We start from the raw sequence: 22,440 nt of genomic DNA, 5'->3' as shown, positions 1-22,440 counted from the left end.
CCTTGCCAACACTGGAGATACTGCAGTGCCACCACTGGCAGGAGGATATAATTACTCAAGTATTTTTCATTGTTGAATCCTAGGTGGAAGAATCTTTTTAGCTGGAGATTCTGTTTTGATAATGAATTTGTCACAAGTTTAATGAGTGAATTTTTGCAAATATATAGAGTTTCATGTAGTTATGCTTCCAGTTCATTAAAATCCACACTGTTCTTTCTTGTTAGAGGTAATCTAGCATTTCCCACCTTGTTAGAATTGTGATGAATATCTAGTTCATTGTTCATGTTAATATTTGTGAAGACCGTTATCATAAATGGTATGGTGACTAAAATGCTCAGCTTTAGAGACTGCCAGAGCACCTACAAAGTGATGGATGATGAGGTTACCCACATTGTTTAATAGAGCCAACATAAAAGAAATGGGCCATAAACAGCAGGTGGCCTTACTTAGCTGGAAAATTGAAGAGTGCAGTGCTTGCAAAGAAGTGTACCCAGAGCTAAACTAGTTTAAAAGTGTTCCTTGAACTTTTTAAGTCTATGTCATCATAGAGATGGGTGCAGCTGAAGATTCTTGAGTTTCATTTCATCTGTTTTTGCTGGCGAAGTGGTCAGTTGTGGTTTAGACCTTGTTTTGTTCGCAGCTCCGGGGGTTGTTAACAAACTTTAGGGCAGTTCAGGCTCTCAGATCCTGGGGAGCTGAGAAAGTGATAGAAGGTCACTGGTTCCATGCCAGGCAGTTAGGGCTAAGAAACCATAGGAATCTTTCTATAGCTTGGAGGAGCTGGGAGATAGATTTGGAGAAACCCAGATGCAGTGCAAGATTAGTGAAGCTAGTGGTCGGTGAAAGAGTTGGAGGTAGTAGCGTTGGAGAGGCTTATGAAGGAATTTTGAGCCTTGACCTGAAAGTGTAGAGTTGATGTCCTTTATTATGACTCGGTGATCGCTGATGCCTAGGTAGGTAGCCAAACCCATGGAATCTGTCCTGGTTGCTTAATGTGATGATCAGTTTACTTGTTGATTTCATATTTATCTCAGATATTGTAAATTGTTTTACTTTGTATACTAAAAGTATTGGGGTTTTTTTGTTTTAAAACCTTATCTTTTATTCTCCTTTGTTAACACCTGAGATTTCAAACGCTGCCTATTTGAAACAAACAGGTGAAAGGCCAAAGGTGCTTAATGACATTTTTTTTCTTGCGCTTCCATCGGGAGAAATGGTTCTTTTGATTCCCAAAAGTCTTCCTCCACTAGGGTTTTCCCTCACCTCTTGTGTGGGTCTGTTGTAGATTAATGATTGAAATTGATTTGGTCTGATTAGGGAAACAGCACAACAATCATTAGTATTTATTGCAGAAAGATTATTCAGTTCCCTCTTGTAATAAGGTATGGCAGTGAGATACCCACTGATCTCTTATCCTCCTAGATATAAATTTATCTTCTATATATAAATGTGTATCACTGCAGCAAAGTATGTTAGTGTAAATGATATTTTTGCACTTTAATGTGTGGGGGAATACTGATCTAAGTTTGGGTCATTTGCCTTCCGCTCCACTATCTTCAGTGCATAGAAGAGGCTTGTGAACTATGTCAAGAAGCTGGTTATGGTTTCCAGTCCAGTCACTGCCCTTTCACAAAGTGAGAGAAGAAATAACCAGAATTATAAATAGATTTGAAGATGGATTTGAGGTTGAGGGAATAATTTGGAAAAGTGGGGTGGGGGTTGAAAAGAAGGTGAGCTGGAGAATCCCTCTTGGAAGTTCCCATGTAAGGTGTACCTGGCAATTGGTCAGGAGAAGTTGGCCCTTATGGACAATTGGGCTGGAAGCCATCTGACAAAGCATTTTAAATTGCCAACTTCAAATGGTTTTGCACTCATACCTACTCTAAGATAAGGGGGGGAAAAAAACCACTTCTAATTTCGGAGCAACTATTTTAAACACCCAGACCAAGTCCTGCACAGTACACTTGCACTCTGCCTATGTCTGAATCCCCCACATCCCATTCACTTGCCTCTTCCCTTTCAATGGGAGCGGCAGCAGCTAGTGCTGTAAAAGGGGCGTGTCCTTTTGCTCTGCTCCCATTGCACTGGAGCCAGTAATTTGCTTTGCTTTTTCAATCTCACCTGGCCAGGATGGGCTGGTGAGATGGGAGCTTTCAAGTTGCCACAGAGTGGCAGTACACCACCAGTTGCCATTGAGGAAGTTTTGGGCCATTACCTTTTGTTTCTTACTGGAGGTTAGCAAAGTGTACACACAAGATTAAATGTAACTTCTCACGTTGAAGTTTTTTTCCTGACTCCAATATAAATAATGGGATTGACAATTCCCAGAAGTAGTGTGTGTTTGTGTATGGAGGGTTCTGACAGCTGTGAACTTTGCTTATCGAGATGGGATTTTAATGCAGTTTTTCAAGTGGACTACCCATATACTTCACATTTTGTTTCCTGTTGTGGTTTGAGTGCAGTGGGGGAGGGAGAACAAATATTTTGAAATGGGTGTCTTCCTGTTTTTATGATCTTTGGGTCTCTGAACTTCAAATTATTCTCCAAAAAGAATTGAGAATAGAGAAAAGATAAGCTGGTCGCATATGGAGTACAAAGGGTCCCAGAAAGGAAGTTTTGATATGAATCAGTATTTCAGTTCTATGAAGAAATTTTTATTTTTAGACCTCTTGTCAATTTCATCTACATTAACATGGATCTTTTGAGCTGCATCCCCTTCATAAATGTCAAAAAAGTTGAATTTTTGTTAACTTTGCAAATGCTTTGCTCTGCAAGATTCAGTTGCTTACCATCTGTTTTCCCATCACCTCCCCAGCACCTGATTGCTCACTCCAAAACATGCATCTGGTCAGCTTTCTCCTCCCTCTTTCTGCCTTTTTCCATTTGCTGTAGTTATGATCAGTGCTTCAAATTTAATCTTTAACAAATCACATTCTGGGTGCTATGTGTTGGAGGAACTGAGTCCTCGGTACTCTTTCTTCCTTCAATGATCTCTTGCTTTTTCAATCCTTTGCCATTTTAAGCAAGAAGCTTGGTGTGTCTTGTACTAATGGATCCTGGCCCTATATGTAGTATCTGAAGAAATGATGTGGTTAATTGGGTCGCCTGTCCCATTGGGTTGCAAGCCTTTTATATTTTGTCACTGTGACCTTGTAACTGGATTGCAACAACCCATTTCATAATGGACAGACATGTTTTTTGTAATTGTAAAGACAATGAGGGTTAGCTACATTGTTTGAAACATGACCAAATCAGCAATGGATCTCCTTCCTGGATTTAGAAAGAAATATTTGCATTTTATATTGTGCCTTCCACGGCTTTTGGACATCCCAAAGTGCTTTGCAATCCATGAAGTAATCACTGTCATAATTAGGAATCCTGGCAGTGATTTTTTTTTACAACAAACGTACTGCCCAGATCATCTGTACTTCCATGTGAGTTGAGGGCTGGCTACAACAATAAAAGAAAAACTATGCTGCTATTTGAATTAGCATCATGGGATTTTTTAATGTGGAAAAGAGGGCAACTTTAACACTGACATTCCCTAAATACTGGTGTTGCCTTGAAATAGGGCCTCAGTGGGAACTCAAAACCTACTCTTTCTGACTGATGTGAGAGCACTACCAATAGACACGGTTGATCTCTGCCCACCTTTCCAGCTTTTTGTTGTTTCTCGTGTATTCTGCCTGACCACTCTTATCCCACTATCAGCTGTGCCTTTTTAGCCACTGTGCACAATGCCCTATGCTCTTGGAATTTTCTCTCCAGATATCTACCTCCCTTTTTACAAGTTTTCTCAAATTTCATCTCTGACCAAAGCTTTGGGCCATCCCTCTTTGATTCACAGTTTGTATTTTTTTTTAAGCCACCAAAATGCTTATTTGTCTATCTGCCTTGCTTTTTTTTTTGATTGCTCTGTCTTCTAACTGGTACAAAGTTCAAGCTTGCAACAGAAGCCGTCATCAACACTATGCAGCGCTCTAAACTAACTGTCATCTGATATCCCCAAAGGTCCATTCACAAAATGATTGTTGTGTTTATGCTGACCCATAAGGCTGGCTGTGATCAGGGATTCAATCTGTGGAATTTCACCAGTTCATGGGAACAAAGCAAATGGCTGTTGATATTTTTAGCTGATGGGATGATTGTGTGATAGCCCTGAGAGTATTGGTGGCTATTTAATTTCAGTATAAATCATTGTTATTTTTAGGTGCCCACTGTGGTTTAGTGGATTGCACTGAGTCAGAAGGATTTGGTTCAAGCCCTGTTCTGGAGCTCATAGTGCAGTACACCCTCAGCACTACTAGACTTTGAGGTATCTCTAGGCTGGGAATGTGGATAAGATCCCACAGCACTATTTTAGAGAAAAAGGAGGCTTCTCTGGTGTTCTGAGAATCCAATGAGACTGATATATTGTTTCATGCACTCTGCTCACGTGAGTCTGAGTTCATTTGGTGAACTGGAAGGATCTTGGCATCATGAAGCTCTACACCAAAATCCTGCAATTTCTGGGATGAACAGAAAGGTTGAGCAAGTCACTTCCAAGTACAAAAGTGTTTCATGATATACTTTTGATATGTTGTCACTTGCAATATAGGGAAAAACTACACCCAAATAGCAGCAACCCTTGAACCAGAATGTGATCATGACTAGATTATCTGTTAGTGATGTTTATCCCTCAGTCAACATTGTCCAGCCATTGGAAAGAACTCCCTACCGTGTTTCAAAATAATTCCGTAGGGTATTTATAGAGTCAGAGGTTTACAGCATGGAAACAGGCCCTTTTAGCCCAACTTGTCCATGCCACTCAGTTTTTACCACTAAACTAATCTTAATTGCCCAAATTTAGCCCATATCCCTCTATACCCATATAACTGTCTAAATGCTTTTTAATAAACAAAATTATACCCACCTCTACTATTGCCTCTGCAGCTTGTTCCAGACTCATGCCATCCTCTGTGTGTGTGTGTGTGTGTGTGTGTGTGTGTGTGTGTGTGTGTGTGTGTGTGTGTGTGTGTGTGTGGGGGGGGGAGGGAGGAGAGAAAATTGCCACTCTGGACACACTGTCTTGTGGATCTCCCCTCTCTCAACCTATGCCCTCTAGTATTAAACTTCCCTACCTTTGGGAAAAGATGTTGACTATCAACCTCTTCTATGCCCCAAATTTGAGGTCAGACATCCTAAAAGATTGCACCTCCCAGCAGTGCAGCAATCCCTCTAGTTGTTATGAGCCATTAGATCTACTCCTAGCATAGATTTTAAGAAGGTGGACAAAATAACAGCCCCCCCCCACCCCACCCATAATACTATCATTATGTGATATACACAGCTTGAAAATGCAGAGCAATAAATGTAAATAATTAGGAGTAGACATTTTCATTGGGTAGGTATTTATCTTATTAAAACAAATGCCATTTTTAGCCTTTTTATATTTTGCACAGCTTATTTCAAAATGGATAGTGAATGTTTCCTGACTTTTCAGATAGACATGAAAGATTGTGTGACACTTCAAGGAGCAGCAGGGAAGTTTTCCCTGGTGAACTTTCTGAATATTTATCATTGAAAGACTATCTAATCATTTTTGTTTAGCTTTGGGACCTTGCTGTGTCCAAATAGGATACCCATTTCCAACATTGGTGTGAACACCTACTTCTTCAAAACTATGTAATTGCCTGTAAATTTATGATGAAACGTCATGGTTGTGCAAGGTGCTATGTAAAACACGTCCTTATTGGCAAAGACCTGGTGGATGTAGTTGTGTTGCTGTTGGCTGTAGTCTAAACTTGTTCGACATCTGTAATCTCACTTCAAAGGATATACACATCAAATCGTGTTGGCCGCTCTCCAGAGTAGTTGGTTCTTCCCTAAACTTGTATGCACAAATCCAAACTCCTGTCGCTCCTGTTCAGCAATTGGCTCAGATTGCTTCTCATCTAATTAAGTACCTTCTTTTAGTCTATGCTCTCTTGAATGACTCTGCATCATTTAATCTCGCATTCCATTACTGGTGAAATTATTATGTTCTTAAATGCAATCCTCCATTTTCATAATAAACAAAAATTTTTTTGCTGCACCTCAAACTCTTGCATTTCTCTGGTGCCATTTCAGGTCATCCCAAGGCATCCTGCAATCAATTAAGTGCTTTTGAAATCTTGCTGCAGTCAGTAGTAAATTCAGAAGCCAAATTTTGTGCGCCGCAAAGCCCCACAAACAGTTGTATGTGGATTAATATCGGGGAGGAAAGCACAAAATAGTACCATTACTTTGCTCCTCTTAAAAAATAATTTGGGGAACAGCCAATTGCATCCCTGACTTACTAATACTGTGTGCTTTGCTTCATGAGGCACTTTTTAAACCCCACTTTCTATCCCTTGACTCTGCACAGAAACATGTAGATTTGGCCAAATCTTGGTCATCGTACTTCCTATCCTATTGTAGACATGCACAGCCACCACAATGGAAAAGATCCCCTTCCTGTTCAATGATTATATGCACCAGTTGTATCTGTGCTAGAAAGTTACTGAACTTAGGGGTATCTTGGGATGCTTTTACATTTAAATATGCTATTCAAATGCAAGCTGTTGTTGAGGGTATTCACTCTCTCAAACTGCTGATCTGTATCTCTAGTCCATTACCCACCTTAAACCATTAACCCTTGATGCAGTTATCCAGCAAAAATGTATCTATCTCAAGTCTTTGAAATTTTGCATTCACATCCTTTTTGTGGAATGAAGGATCCAGATTTTCACTCAGTAGAATTGGGCCAGCTATTCCAACATCAAAATAATGCTTCAAATATTTACTTTCTGGTGAGTGAATTTGTAACTGTATACTACAATTTTTCCCCTTAAGACTTTTGATCTTAGCACCCCACCTTGAAGAGGAAAGATCTTCTTGTGAAAAGTAAGCAAGCCCCAAGGGACTGCAGTTATCCAAGATAAATAGCTGAAATTAACTTGAGTAAAATGAAAGTGGAGAACTCTGTCTTGCAATCAAAGGATTTAAGAAGATTTAAAACAATGCAATAAAGCTCCCAGTTTTTCTCCAGTGTTTTTGACTTTTTTTGTTTTTGCTGTCTAGCACTGGCCAAGCAGACTCTAGCTATGGTATTCTCAAAATAATGTCTCGCAACACTAGGTTAAAGTCCAACAGGTTTATTTGGTAGCAAAAGCCACTTGTCTTTGGAGCACTGCCCCTCTGTCAGGTAAGTGGGAGTTCTGTTCACAAACAGGGCATATCAAGATACAAACTTTTGAGTTGTCTTTATATGCCCTGTTTTGTGTACAGAACTCCCACTTGGCTGACGAAGGGGCTGCGCTTTGAAAGCTGGTGGCTTTTGCTACCAAATAAATCTGGACTTTAACCTGGTGTTGTGAGACTTCTTACAGTGTTTACCCCAATGCTAGCATCTCACACATCATTCTCAAAATGCCCACTAAGAACAGTGTGACTTTGGGCCTTGTTCTCACTCTTGGTCTCTCTACAGTGAAGTAATTGTTCTTTGCACCAAGAACTTTCTGCAGTCACAAATTAGACCACAAGTCCCTGGGGCAGTTTCTGGTTCCTGCTGATGTACATTTTGGACTGTGGTTGGATGTGTTTTTTTTTATCCTGGGCAAAGATGTGGAAATATTTGAGTTCCTTGTCCTAAATGATCCTTTCCACATCTCTGGTAGAATCCAGAATGGGATGGGACAGGGTGAGGGGGCTTTAACCTTAAAATTTAGAATTGAGCAGTGGCTGATGTCAGGAGCACTTCACACACAGGCGGTGGAAAATTGGAATTTTTATCATCAAAAAGCTGATGCTGGAGGTCCATTTAAACAGTTAAAAATAGTTTTTTTTTATTGATGAGAATATCAAGGGATGTGAGTTAAAACACACTTGAAGTTTCTGCCCTATTAGGAGAATGGAAGGAAATGGTTGGATTTATTTAGAGCTCTAAATGGTCCCTTTGTAAAGTATTGCAAGACTCTGACTTGTTTTGTTTTAAAAACCACTTGGAGATGAATTTGTGTTTCTATCATGGCTTCCCATCCCATCTCTAAACTTGGTCAATGTAAACTTTGTCTCCCATGCATCTGCTGCCCTTGTCCTTCTGGATGGTATTAATGTAGGGACAGTACATTCTAATCATGCCCTGGTTCTTCTGTCTCATAACTGTAAATACTTTTCATAAGTGAAAAATCATTGACTTGCGCTTAGCTGTGTTTGAAACTGGATTGCGAAGAGTTGGGTAGATAGAAATGGGGTCTGGTGAGGAGGGAGATGTGAAAGGGTTTTATTTTTAGCAGTTCTCATTTTTTTTAAAAAATCACTCACTATGTAGGTCAGTAAATGAAATAAAAATGTTCTCAAAGCAGTTTATTCTGAGCTTTTGATAAATGGCCAGGGTGCACAAGACCCTGGAGCAAGGGAACTGATAATCTGGAGTGCCTGAAAGTCAGTGGAATATATTTTCATGTGGTCTTAAATACCATGGGAACTTTATAAGAATGGAAGGCATTTTGTGACTGTTGTTTCTCTGCACCCCACACCACCAGTCCCATTTTGATATGATGCCACAATCCTACCTCCATCTTTAAGATGTTCTAGTCTGGAATTTGAGATAGTCAATGCAGCACATACAAGCCACACTGACTTGATTCAGGGTCAAATGCATAAGAAACTTGCTGCATCTTCAGTTTTAATCCAGTCCCCTATTCTATCACATTTGGTCCTGAATTCTCAATCCTAAGGATCAATTCCACCTTTTTTCAGATTTCTTTTGCATAATTAGTCAGTGCAAATTAGCATCTGAGCACTCATTCTTGAATACCACCCCTTGTTTTCCTCCCTACCTGAATACATAATCTCTGTGCATATACTCTGACCATCTTTTCCCCTCCAGTACCTCAAACCACCAGTCTAGTTTCATTTTGGTCTTACTATTTTAATGAGTTTCTGGTTTTTATTAGTAATTCCACAGTTTGAGAAGGGTTGTGAAGTGTATGGAATGCATTATGCATAACAGCTGGTATGAGGCTTAATTTTTTTAAATGTGAACTGGGGGGGAGGGGGGGGGCGGTGAATGTAGAATGGTTTTCAATGTGTATATAGTTGTGAAAATCCAGTGTGACTTTTGCACTCTAAAATTTAGTGTTTTGAAAGAATCTTGTCAGAAGATAATTGTAACTGTTTGTAATGGTGAAGCCTCTTGCTGTAGGAGGGATCTAGGAATTACAGCATCTACCCTCACCTTTTTCCTCTTCCTGTATTTTGTTTGTTCTTTCTGTTCTCCTTGGAATGAGTTTTGAGTCTCACTGGGAGCTATTTCCTGAGTCAGTCAGAAATGTAGGGTTCAAAAGTGTGGTGATGATGATGATGAGGAGAAGGAGGAGGAATCTCAGAATGCAACTCTGGCTCAAAAGGTTGTAACTTGTACATTTTTGTTCAGAAAGCATCAACTGTTGAGGGCGGCACAGTGGCATAGTTGTTAGCATTGTTGCCTCACAGCTCCAGGTTCCTGTGTTTGAATCCAGGCTCAGATCACTGTCTTACACAGAATGTTTGCACGTTCTCTCTGTCCTGGCTAACCTTTTTGTTTTATGATCTAGGCATCACCTTTCCTCCCACCTTCCAATTTTGAGAATTGTGGACAGTGTTGCCACATTGGCCCCATTTGAAGTAACTGGAAAGTTGTCACCACTTTTGTAGAACTTTGCAACTTCATACCATCAGCTCAAAAGAGGAAAAATAAGATTTGCATTTCAATAGTGCCTTTCGTAATGCCAGAAGTGTTTTACTGCCAGTGTTGGCAATTTCGACACACAGCACCCATGTACACTAAGATGAAGTGATCAAATCGAATGTTTGTGATGTTGATTGAGTCATCAATGTTGGCCAAAACATGAGAGCTTCCCTATTTTTCCATGTACTACCGCAGGATTTTTTGTGACCATGTTCAGTGTGCAGAAAAGGCCTTGGTTTATTATTCTCACCCCAAAGATGGCATCGCCAACAGTGCAACACTCCCTCAGTACTGCACTGGAACATTTGTCTCTGAAGTGGGATTTAGTTCTGACTAGGGTAAGAGTTATTAGCTCAGCCACAGCTAATATCTGAGCCTCCAAGGATGGTATTTCAAATGATAAACTTTCTGGGCACGCTAGCTTTATCTCTTTATATTTAGTGCCTGCTTAAACTGGTGCAGATGGCAGAGGGAGAGATCATTTGGATGTTAAGGGCTCTTTTAAATGCTCTTGTGGAGAAATGTGTCCTGAATAGAAATGCTGCCTGCAGTGCTGGCAAACTGCCACCTTGTGTTATCAGCAAAAACTGGAGCCTCCTGCCTAAATTTAAAATGTGGCTGATGGCTCTTGGCTGATCGTTAATCTTCTGACCAGTGGCAATAGTTAGCTACAGGTCGACTGTGCGTGAGGACTGCACTGAGCACTGCTGCACATTGTGACGTGCATCTTTATCGCACAGACTCAGCTGAAGAAAACTCTCTCCAGCTTCAGCTGCTAAGAGTTACTGCACTGGATAAGGAGACTCCATGAAGGGTTTTTGTGTTTTTTCTGGGAGTGAAAACTGAAGATGTGCTATTGAACTGGAATCACAAAGCAAATCTTGAAGTCTAAAGGATACATTCTTAAAACATTGCAGGGAGACCAGCCCACAGGGTAAGCAGTCATCGTGTTGTTTGTATTGTGCTTTTTAAAATCATTCTGTTTTTGAGTGGATGAATGTGATCGTTAATCTGTTCCTTTTTTTTAAAGGTTTGCAGTGAGCTGGCAAGGGCCAGCAGCTGCCTTGGGCTTGCACCCACCCTGAATAATTGCCCCTTTAGTTTAGGTTTATTATCCAGCAGATGAATGGCTTGTTGCAAGGTTGAGTGATGAAGAGGTATGATGCAAAGGGGCTGGATTTTAGGAGGCTTATTTTTGTGCATCTATGTGACATCTGTGGTTGGAAGGAGCAATTTCTATCTGGAGTAATAGACAAACTAGACAAACAATCAGGATGTATTGTAAGCTCTTTGCCTTAAATATTAAAAATAACTCGATGGTCTTTTTGATGGGAACTTTAATCTTTGGTTGCCATGTTTCTAGGAGTCAATTTTCTCATTTATAGATGGTTTCTAAGTTGGGTTTCAACCCTTTTCTGTTAACTCAGTTTATATTGCCTGTTGGGGGCCCCTTCCCCTTCGTCACATCCACTACAGTGGGGAGAAAGGCTTGTTCTTTTCCACCTGCTCTCTCAATTTCCATTCAATTGGAGAGACTTTCTTTATTCTTGATTTATTGTCTGCTAATTAGTTCAGTTCATTTTTGCCAAAAGAAGTGCCCAGATTGACAGCTGCAGAAGTCACAACCTTGGTGATTGGGAGAAAAAGATGGCACTGGGCAAGATGTTCACTCAGGAACCCCAACTTGTAGATTGGAGGGCTACCAGGACAAATGTAAGCAGGAAGTCACCAGCATTTAAATAAGTCACACTTTTTTCCATCTCCATCTCCTGTCTTAACCATTTTGTACCAGATGATACTAAAATGCCTGTAGTGGTTTCAGCATGCTAAGCTTGGAAAACCATTGCTGACAAACTACCAATACCATTCAAGTTGGACACTTGGAACCTGTTGCTAGCAAATGATCTTAAGAACATAAGAACATAAGAAATAGGAGCAGGAGTAGGCCATCTAGCCCTTCGAGCCTGCCCCACCATTCAATAAGATCATGGCTGATCTGTTGCGTCTCAGTTCCACTTTCCCGCCCTCTCCCCATAACCCTTAATCCCCTCGCCTATCAAAAACCTATCGACCCGCGTCTTAAATATATTTAGCGAGGCAGCCTCCACCACTTCAACGGGCAGAGAATTCCAGAGATTCACCACCCTTTGAGTGAAGAAGTTCCTCCTCAACTCCGTTCTAAACTGCCCCCCCTTTATCTTGAGGCTGTGCCCTCTAGTCCTACTGTCTTTTCTGAGCGGGAAGAGCCTCTCCACCTCTATCCTATCCATCCCATTCATCATCTTATATGTCTCAATGAGATCTCCCCTCATTCTTCTAAACTCTAACGAGTACAAGCCTAGTTTATTCAGCCTCTCCTCATAGTTCAACCCCCTCAACTCTGGTATCAGCCTAGTAAACCTCCTCTGCACTCCCTCCAAGGTCAAAATATCCTTGCGTAAGTGCGGCGACCAAAACTGCGCGCAGTACTCCAGCTGCGGCCTCACCAGTGCCCTGTACAGTTGCAACAAGACCTCCCTACTTTTGTGCGGGATCTGTGATCATTAGTTGCCTCTCTAATGATGGCTGGTTGTTCAAATTATATGCTGATGTCTCAAAAGCTTAAGTTTATTTATTAGTGTCACAGGTACACTTACTTTAACACTGCAATGATGTTAGTGTGAAAATCTCCTAGTTGCCCACTCCGGCTCCTGTTTGGATACACTGAGGGAGAATTTAGCATGGGCAGTGCATCTAGCCAGCATGTCTTTCAGACTGTGGGAGGCAACACGGAGAATGTGCAGAGTCCACACAGACCGTGATCCAAGCCAGGAATCAAACGCAGATTGCTGGTGTTGAGGCAGCAGTGCTAACCATAGAGCCACCCTAAACTATACTTGTACCCATGTTGCATCCCTGATTCATGATTAGACCAAGTAGCTGAGCCCTTTTGTGATATGAGTGCATTGGCCTGGCTCCATAAGTTTTTGAGCATTGGCTGAGAGATGCTGGAAATGCATTTTAAAGAGTGGGAGAGAACTTAAATTTGTATGACCTAAATGAACATTTAAAGATCAGTCTGAAAAAACTCGGAAAGAATGGCTGGGTGAAGGTCTTTTGTTTGTTGTTGTCACAGTAAGTTGATTTGATGGGATTTATGTCCTCTCTTCGGCCATGCTTTTTGGTGGCCTGTAAACATTTTGGAAGGTGTCCCATTTGATGTCAGCCCTGGCTTACTGGGTAATTCTCAGTAAAAATGAGTGACAGGCTGACTTCTTTCCAGGACACAGATGATGTAATGGCAATCACTGGGAGAATGGCACATGGATTTATTAAATATAGGTGTTATAATTTTCATAAACATGGGGACCACATGAACATGTTTGAATTGGCCTGTGGGAAGCATCTGAAAGGAATAAACTCCATCACTATCTTGGCAGTTATATTTGGTTTAGAAGCTTTGGATGCAGCCTGTCAGGTCCTCCAGGATTTGTCTGTTCAGTTTCCCGCAATGCTCCTCGCTTCTCGTATTAATTATCTTAATTGTGTCACTCTTTATCCTTTTTAGAGACTGATAAAACCTCTTACAATTTGTTTTTACATTCCTGGTTAGTTTACTCTCATTCTGTTTTATCCCTTTTTCATCAACTTTTTAGTAGCCCTTTGACTTCTGAAGCATTCCCAGTTCTCAGACATGCTGTTCCTGAGAGAGCCATGGATGGATCGATCTTTTTGAACGTTGTGTTTCTTTAAGTGTTTCCTTCTGTGTTCATTCTTGTTTTTTGGTCTATTTATCCAGTCAACCTTGGCTGGCTCACTCTCTTCGTACCTATGTAATTGACTTTAAGGATTGGAGTATGTCACATTCAAACTTAACATGGAATTCAATTGTACTTTGATCACTCTTGTGTCTTTTTACCATGACTAATTAACCCTGCTTCATTACACGAAACTAGATCTAAAAATAGCTTTTTCCTTACTCTGGCACACTCCCATTACCACGAAAAACATTCTATAGCTGCATCTTCTAAACCATCCTTGCCAATTTTAATTGTTCCAGTGTATATGAAAATTAAAGTCTTTCACAACTATTACATTTTCTTTTGTTACAAGATCCAATAATTTCTTGATTAACAATCTGCCCAACTCTTGTGGGCGGGTCTACAAATTATTGCAACGGGTGTTTTCTGATTCTTGCTATTCCTAAACTCCAGCCATACTGATTCTACTTGATGACATGGAAGATTAGCCATCGTCTCATTTAAATGGCAGAGTGGGCTTAGAGGGCTGAATGGCCTCCTGCTCCTATTTCTTGTTTTCTTCTGAGCCCAGATCTTTTCTCACTTATGTCCTCATGTTGTACTTTTCCTAACTAGGCTACCCCTCCTTCTTTGGCTTTCTTTCCAAAATATTATGTATGCCGGAATATTTATTTCCCGATCTTGGGTCACCTTGAAACCAGATCTGTAGCAGTGATCCAAAATCATTTTACTACTTTGTGCCACCACTTTATTTGATTATGCTTCCTTGATCAAGTGTGTTGGGACATCGAACAATTTTGTTTTTTTTGCCTTTTGATCTTTGTAAAGAAAACCCAGCATTCACAGTGGTAACAAAAGACCCGTTAAAACAATAGGATCTACTATGCTAATGGAGTGATTTCACACCTGCAATGGATGCTGGGATAACTGTATCGCCATAATAGCAAGGTAACACTTGGAATTTGTCTAGCCTTTTTTTTTGCTCACTGGCTCAGGGAATGGTAACAAACTATACACAGAAATACAGGTTAATGTTTCAAACCTGGATAGTACTATGATGAAGGATCATCCAGACTTGAAACATTAGCTCTGTTCTCTCTCCACAGATATTGTCAGATCTAGTGAGATTTTCCAGCATTTTCTGATTTTGTTTTTGTTCCAGCATCTGCAGTCATGTGCTTTTTTTCTTTCTTGGGAAATATAGATTGTTGGTCTGTGGTGTATTAGAATGGGAAGTTGGTCAGGTATTAATTTCCTGACTGACAAGTGTCAGTATTTATCTGTTAACTCCCTGTGCTCAGTTCTGACGTGAGATTGATCATAACATTTGCAAGCCAATTGAGATCACAAAGTAGTACGGGTGCAATGAGGCAATACGCGCAGGAGTCGAAACCTATTTCTAGAATGTCGGGGGCGGGGGGGAGCTAGCACAGGCCCATCTTCCACATGATTTACAAAGACCTGATTCCCCCTTGTCCTGCAGCCTAATATAAAACTTGAAATGGGCTCTCTCTGCCACAGTTGTAAACAAAATGGCTAATAGTTTTTTAAAAGCTTCCTTTTCTGACAGTGTCAGGGGAGAGAAGTCTCCTGATTTAATTCACTCAGTAATTGCAGAGCTGAAAGCGGTTGCTCTTATTGCACACGGAGTTCTATAGCAGATCTAAGCAACTCTGCACTGTGACCCTCTGTCCCATCCCTAGCAACATCTGACCACTGCAGCAGTGTTGCCATGGCAATGGCTGCATCACCACTTGAAGCCAGCCTGATGTCCTGCTGACTGTTGAACAAAGCCCCCAGATCCAATGATGGTTTTTTTTTGTTTGGGAGCCGATCAGAGCAGACTGCTTATGGCTCAGATGGTTGATTGAAAGCATCATGAGGAATAAGCGAGAGAGTGATCTCCAGTCAGTTAATGGCCATTGATGATTAAGATTTTATTCGTTTTTTTAAGTGTGTTTTTGAGAGCGAGGTTTCTGCAGTGACTGGAGTCTGAGGTGTGAGTATGCCAGCTTAATGACCGCAGTGACGAGCTGTACTCGCTGAAGTGATACCAAACATAACTGGCCTCCTAGTGGTCGATAAGCTAAGCTGAGCAGCTCAATAGTGAATGTATCCTATTGTCGTGCTCTTGCAGTAGTTCTGTGGTTGAGTACATCTTAGCAGACTGGCTCCTGATGTATGAATCATTCAGCCCATCATGCCATACCAGCTCTTTGAAAAAGATCCTATCAGTTGCAATCCCTGCTGATCTTTCCTGCTAACCCTGCAAAGTTTTCCTCTTTCTTGGTGCCCATTTTTTCCTCTTTGAAGGTTGCTAATGAATTCGCTTCAGCCATCCTTTCTGGGAATGTACTCCCAGCAATCATAAATTCATAAAAACCCTAAAGTGCAGAAGGAGGCCATTCAGCCCCTAAGTTAACATTAGTGACTTTTAAGGGACATCTAAACAAATACATGGATAGGATGGGAATAGAGGGATGTGGTCCCCAGAAGGGTAGGGGGTTTTAGTTCAGTCGGGCAGCATGGTTGGTGCAGGCTTGGAGGGCCGAAGGGCTTGCTCCTCTGCTGTAATTTTCTTAGTTCTATAACTGTGCAGTTTTAAAAATTATCCATCTCCCTTGATTCTTTACCAATTGTTAGTGCTCATTCAGTTTCTCTTCACTTGCATTCTTGAAAGTGAAGGAATCCCTGTTCATACTTCCTTAAAAACAAAAAGCAAGGTGGAGAGGGGTAAGTCAGCCTCATGATCTCCTCAATCAGTTAATAAAGTTTCTGCAATAAAAACAAATCCAGTGAGGCTTTCTAGCTGAGCACGTGACTGGGAACATAACTGAGCAGTCCTTGGATCACCTGACAGGTGAAAGAGTTCTTGATGAAAGAAAAAAAGCATTGAAGTGAGGGAGCAGATGCTCATCCTGGGGCATGTGATCCAATCTCTGGTGTTTCACCAAGGCTGTGCTCAGCATTCTGAAGATCACCTTTTTTTGTTTTGAAATTTCTACCCCTCGTCCAAAGCTTGCAGTTGGGTTTTGGAATATAGGGATTCTAACAGACCATTGAATTATCTGCTTCTGATCCTCCTTGCTTCAGTTGAAGGCAATCTTTGCTGTTGTATGCATAACTGAAAAATCAATTAATTACTGTTGATCAAGTCGTTTGCACGCTTAACGCTAAGACCTACAACAATTACCTTTTTAAAAGTGCACTGCTTTTACTAAAGCTACTTTCAACCATTTCCATGATGCCCTCCTGATGTAAAGAAGCAGCAGTTCTATAGAAAATTGGTACCTATAGTGACATCCTTGGCTCAATTGTGGTACTCTTACCTCCTGGGTCAGATGGTTATGGGTCCAAATGCATTTCAACATGTTTAATGTAAAATCTAGACTTGCACTCTAGTGCAGCACTGAGGGAGTGCAGTTTCTCAGGAGGTTAAACCAAGGTCCCATCTATCTCTGGGTTGAGGAGTACTTTTTTGAAGAACGACAACAGAGGGAGTACTCTCTGGTGTCCTGGCCAGTAGCTATTTCTCAGTAAACACAAAAACAGATTTTGTTTATTATCACATTCCTGGTTGCATTCCCCTACACCACAACAGTAACTTGGGATTCCTGAGGTCACACAAGTTGTGGAATAAAAGCAAGTCTTTAAGGATATGAACACGAGGAGCTGAAGATGGGTGGGAGAACTTTAGCTTTAGTTCTGAGTTATCGCAATTGTGTAGATCATTGGTGGGCAAGATGAAAAGCACCTCTCTGCAATTCTTGTAAACAATAAACAGCAAATTATTCCATCAGAAAATATCTGTCCGCTGTTGAAATCGACCCTCTATCTGCTACACCTTGAACTCAGCTGAGACTGCACTGCAGTGTTGCATTTGTCTCCGCAATGCAGGGTTATTTTAGAGCTCCCCCACACAGGTACTGACCTGAAGGGCAATTTGCAGAGTGACACTGCTCACACAGCTGTTTAAAAATAAGTCTTTTTTTAATTTCCGGCTGTGTAATCAGTTTATAGGATAGTGATTCATCAGATTTAGCAATCATTTTGCTCTCAATTGAGTGAGGCATTGTGGGATGTCGTAGAAACCCTACAGTGCCAAAGGAGGCAACCAACAACAATCCCAAAAGTTGTTTGTGTTTGTCTGCCTGCCTCCATTTGACATGGAGGTTGTACGGTTTATAGCTCATGATGTCTACCTATAATGCAGCTGAGTTCTGGAGTATATTAATGTCCTTTTAAGGAAGCCAACCTGGTCTGGCCTATGTGCAACTTCAGACCCATAGCAATGTGGTTGACTCTTAAATGCCCTCTGAAATTATTTAGCAAGCTGGTTAGTTCAATGGTAATTGGGAATGGACAATAAAATGCTGGCCCAGCGCATGATGCCTACATCTCGGGAATGAATTTTAAAAATTGCATATAATCTGGGTCTGATGCTCCCTTAAGGGTTGGAGCATTAATAACCGCTAGAGGACTTGGGAATGTAACAGTGGATCTCTGGGTTTTAGACTGGTGTAGTCCTTTTAAATGGCAACTAAAGTGGAATGTGTTACATAAGATGAAGAAAAATTTGTTCTGATCATAGATTATTTTAATTCACTGCAGATGAGACATGCAGATCAATGAGATTGAAGTTTAATACAATCAGTACAATTTCTGCTAACAAAGTGATACAAAAACCAGGAATGCAATTGGGTCAATTAACTTCAAGTACGCCCTCTAGCCTGTCTGGCTCCCAGGAAAGAATTCAGTCCTGCTGCTGAATCATGGGGAGCAGTCGCAACCGGATGTACTGTTGGAGAGCATGTAGGAAAAGACAATACTGCTTAGGATAGTGTTTGCAACTTCAGAGAAAAGAGTTGTGAGTCGCACCCAATCTAACAATATTGGTTAAAATAGAGGGACAAGGATTACATCGGAAGTTTGCAGGTATATGAATAAGGAACAGGAATAAGTGCCATTGAGCCCCACCGGACTGCTCCAACCATTCAATAAGATCATTGATCTAATGCCCCCCCGCCCCATCGCCACCTTGCTTAACAGAATCTATCCACCTCTGCTTTAAAAATAAACAAAGACTCTGCACTCACCACCTTTTCCAGGAATAGTTCCAAAGATTCATGACCATCTGAGTTTGCATTATCTCCATTTTAAATGGATAATCCCTTATTTTTAAACACTAAGCTCTAGTTCCCGGCTCCCACAAAAGGAAGCATCTTCTCCACGTTCACCCCATCAAGATCCCTCAATCTAGCCTGTTTCAATCAAGTTGCCTCTTGCTTTTCTCAAGCTCAGCCTGTCCAATCTTTGCCTCATCAGACAACAATCCATTCCAGATATTAGCCTGGTAAACCTTCTCTAAATCTTTCTTCCAAGGCTAGAATTTTCATTATTTGCACAGTGCTGGCTGAGGCAACAAAACTAGCAAATAGCTTGCGTGATGCACAGCTGGCTGTTCTTGCCACATTTTGCAGCACTCTGCAGAAGAAATCCATTTTTAAATGATGCCCTGATCTGCAATTTTAAACCACCCCCCACCCTGCCATGAAGCAATGCCCTTTCTACAGATAAATGACGATCCACCTTTTTGAAAAGACCAAAACTAGGGTTCATAAATATAAAGTAAATATAACTTAATAAATGCAATGAGGAAATCAGGAGAAATCTGTACACCGAGTGTGATGAGAAGGTGGTGTATATTGAACAGCTGAGGCAAATAATTTTGATGTATTTGAAGGGAAACTTGATAAACTGATGAGGGAGAGTGAATTAGAAGGATGAGGAGCATGAACACCAGTCTGAATCTTTTGGGCTGAATGGCCTGTTCCTGTGTTGTAACATTGAGCAATGCGTCATTGTAAGTTACATTTGGCTAATCCTTAATGGCTGGGACACTATTGCCTCCCTTGCAAAATATGGTTTTACAATTTGGGAGCGTATGCTGCAGATGTAAGAAAGACACTGAAATGAGCTAATTTATCCCTTCTTCAAAATGTATGAAGTTCAGTATGGCCGTGAGGCCTGCTGCAGGTCAATAATAAAAGTAAAGTTTATTAATCACAAGTAAGTCGTTCATTAACACTAATGAAGTTACTGAAATTCCCCTAGTCGCCACAGTCTGGCGCCTGTTTGGGTCAATGTACCGAACAAGCACATCTTTCTGAATGTGGGAGGAAACCAGAGCTCCTGGAGGAAACCCATGCAGACATGGTGAGAACATACAAACTCCACGCAGAGACTGACCCAGGCAGAAATCGAACCGAGGCCACAGTGTTAATCACTGCCACCGTGTTGCTCCAGTGTTGACCATCAAGGTGAACGATAGGAACAGAGATTAAGTACTGAGGGGTAATCGTACTCCATCATGGAGTCAAACCCTTCTGAGAGTGGAAGAAATGCTCTTTTTTTTTAAAATGTGTGTACTCACTGTTCCAATGTAAGAAAGTAGACTAACTCAGAATATTTGCTGAGACTGTTTCACACCCTGTCCCCATACTACAGAGAAACTCTGTTTGTACTTGAACAGGTATAGGGAACACTACAAGACAGGTGTCGAGTGTTTTGCAGGGTTGAGCCCACGTGGAGAATTATCGAATCTTGCAGCACAGAAGGTGGCCATTTAGCCCATCATACCTGTGCTGTCTCTTTTTTTGAAAGTTATCCGATTAGTTCTATTCCCAGATCTTTTCCATGGCACCCATTTCAAATACGTATCCAATTACTTTATAATCACAAGCTTTTGCTTTAAGATGGCCTCTTTTCACCTCTGATTCTTTTACCAATAATCTGAAGAATTGTTCTGGCCACGTACCTCTCAAACTCCTAGTCATGTTGGAATGGTTGTAGGCTAGCATCGATCTATTTGTGACTCTTAAAAATTCATTTTAAGCTTTAGGAACAAATGTATAAAATTTGATTTTTAAAAATGTCTGACCAATTACAATTGACTTGGAGTTACTCCCCAAACTGCAGTCTTTCATTTTTATTTGCTTTCCTTTTATAGATGAGTATCATGTGCTTCCAGATGTCCTACCACCTGTTCAAGAGACTCTCTCCCATAGAGCAACCTTGACTACTCCTGTTGGCTTCCTGCACAGAGATAGACGGTATGGTGGAATGCAGAGCATGGATTCATCTGACCGTGATCGCCCAGTCAGCTACAGTTCTACATCATCCTCTGCCTCCTCTCGAGACAGCCACTGCTCCTTAAGCAGTGGTATGACTCTGGTCTCCAATAGCCACTTGGGCCTTGCTGGCCTGGAGAAAGAGGCTGGCGCCATCCGGTTGGAGTTGATTCCGACTGGAAACTTGCCCAGCACAGAGGAGTGTGCAAGGAGTAAGCCACCATGTATGCATTCTGGAGAGGTTGGTGAGAAGAGACTTGGAGCAAGTGGAATCAAGAGGGTTGAGTCCAGAGGCTCCTACAAGAATCGTGCAACGTCACCAGGGGCAGTATCTGCAAGCCCCAAGCTGCTTTATGTGGATCGGGTCGTGCAGGAAATCCTAGAGACTGAGCGGACCTATGTCCAAGACCTCAGGAGCATTGTGAAGGTATTACTTGTCTGTTGGATCAAAGTAGTGATCTTGTCTTCTGTCACTTCTGGTTCAGGCTCCTCTCCAGCTGAACTGTTACTAGCTTGTTATGTACGTATCTCTCTCACTGATGTCATTATTATCCATATCAGAAACCCATTCATTCAATGCTGGATTGAGCCCAATTTAATTTATTTCAACTTTAAAAGACCAAAAGAACCTATTGCCCTTTCATTTAAGGGGGGGGGGGGGGTGGTTAGGTGAGGTGCAGCTTGACTTGATATCTGGGGCTCAGAGTTAAGTTTCAAGGTGCTGGACATACACACAACCTGTGTTCCTTTGAGTATGGAAGATTGCAGAGTTATCTAATTTGGCTGTTGTAAGGTGATTAGAAAAGAGGAATTGGAGTCCTGGAAAAGAGGACATGACCTTCTCCAAAAAAAAATTGGAGCTGGACCATTCAGAAGGAAAACTTTTGTTTACCAAGAGTGCAAATTTGAGATACACTTCCTCAAAGAACTCTTGAGGCTGGTTCATGGAAATTTCAAAAGCTAACATTGATGGATTTTTGTTGGGTAAACAAGTTGGCAATTGTAACCACAATGTGTTGGAGGGGGAGGGGGGGGGTGGTGGTGGAAATCATGCACACTTACTAAATCCATATTAATTACACAATTTGTACATGATCTTCACAATTCACATTAATGATACTGCACCTGAGTTAAATAAAAACAAATTCTGATTTGTTAACCAAATGCTACATTAGATCAGTTGTTCCATTGTTGACCTTCATTTAAACTGTTCTAATTGGCCATGACTGATTCAGCAGTATTCTCCCTCTATAATATGAGTGACTGAGTCTGTATGTGACCTGCAGCATGCATTAACTGAAATGTCACTGACCAGGTCTTCGGATATCACTTGGTCCCTTGTATTGAAGGACATTGAAGTTTTTCTCTTCTCCTTCACAAAGTGCTTTTCTTCTAAACTTTCATCCTTCTCACTCTCTCTCTCTCTCTCTCTCTCTCTCTGTCTCTCTTTCTTTTGTCTTTTGTTTTTGACTCTGCAGTTTGGAATGCTCTGGCCAAAGATGGAACTTGTCCATTGTTTGGAAGAAAATTGGAATTACTTTTGGACCATTAGCTCACGTCCATCACGCTGAAAGACAACATATGCTGAGTTTACCTTTTCAAGAGTGTTTACTGACTTCTGAACCGAGAATTTGGTGGTGGGTGGGGATAGAGGATTGCAGAATTGCTATGATATCCATCTTTTGAGGTTTGTCTTTGAAGATTAGTGATCATCGTATCATACAGCGCAGAATGATTAGTCCATTGTGCTTGCACCAATTCTTTGAAAGAAATGTATAATTAGTCCCACTCCTCCCAACAGCAACACTTTCCCTCCCCATCTTCTCCAATTTTTTTCCTT

The 22,440-nt window shown here is 41.1% G+C and overlaps 1 protein-coding gene across 3 annotated transcripts in view; it reads left to right on the top strand.

Annotated features, from left to right (window-relative positions):
* Positions 1 to 22,440, top strand: part of LOC145350803 (pleckstrin homology domain-containing family G member 1-like) — a 171,797-nt gene that overhangs the window by 88,811 nt on the left and 60,546 nt on the right. For all 3 annotated transcript variants that reach the window (XM_080200113.1, XM_080200112.1, XM_080200114.1), the window contains one exon: positions 20,480 to 21,027. In XM_080200113.1, the coding sequence (XP_080056239.1) occupies positions 20,480 to 21,027 (548 nt within the window). The remainder of the gene's footprint in view (positions 1 to 20,479; positions 21,028 to 22,440) is intronic.

This window comes from Carcharhinus amblyrhynchos, chromosome 12, assembly GCF_965287045.1.
Source record: "Carcharhinus amblyrhynchos chromosome 12, sCarAmb.v2.hapA, whole genome shotgun sequence".
Taxonomy (NCBI): Eukaryota; Metazoa; Chordata; class Chondrichthyes; order Carcharhiniformes; family Carcharhinidae; genus Carcharhinus; species Carcharhinus amblyrhynchos.
The sequence above is the reverse complement of the archived record's forward strand: the minus strand, read 5'-3'. Positions and strand labels throughout refer to the sequence as shown.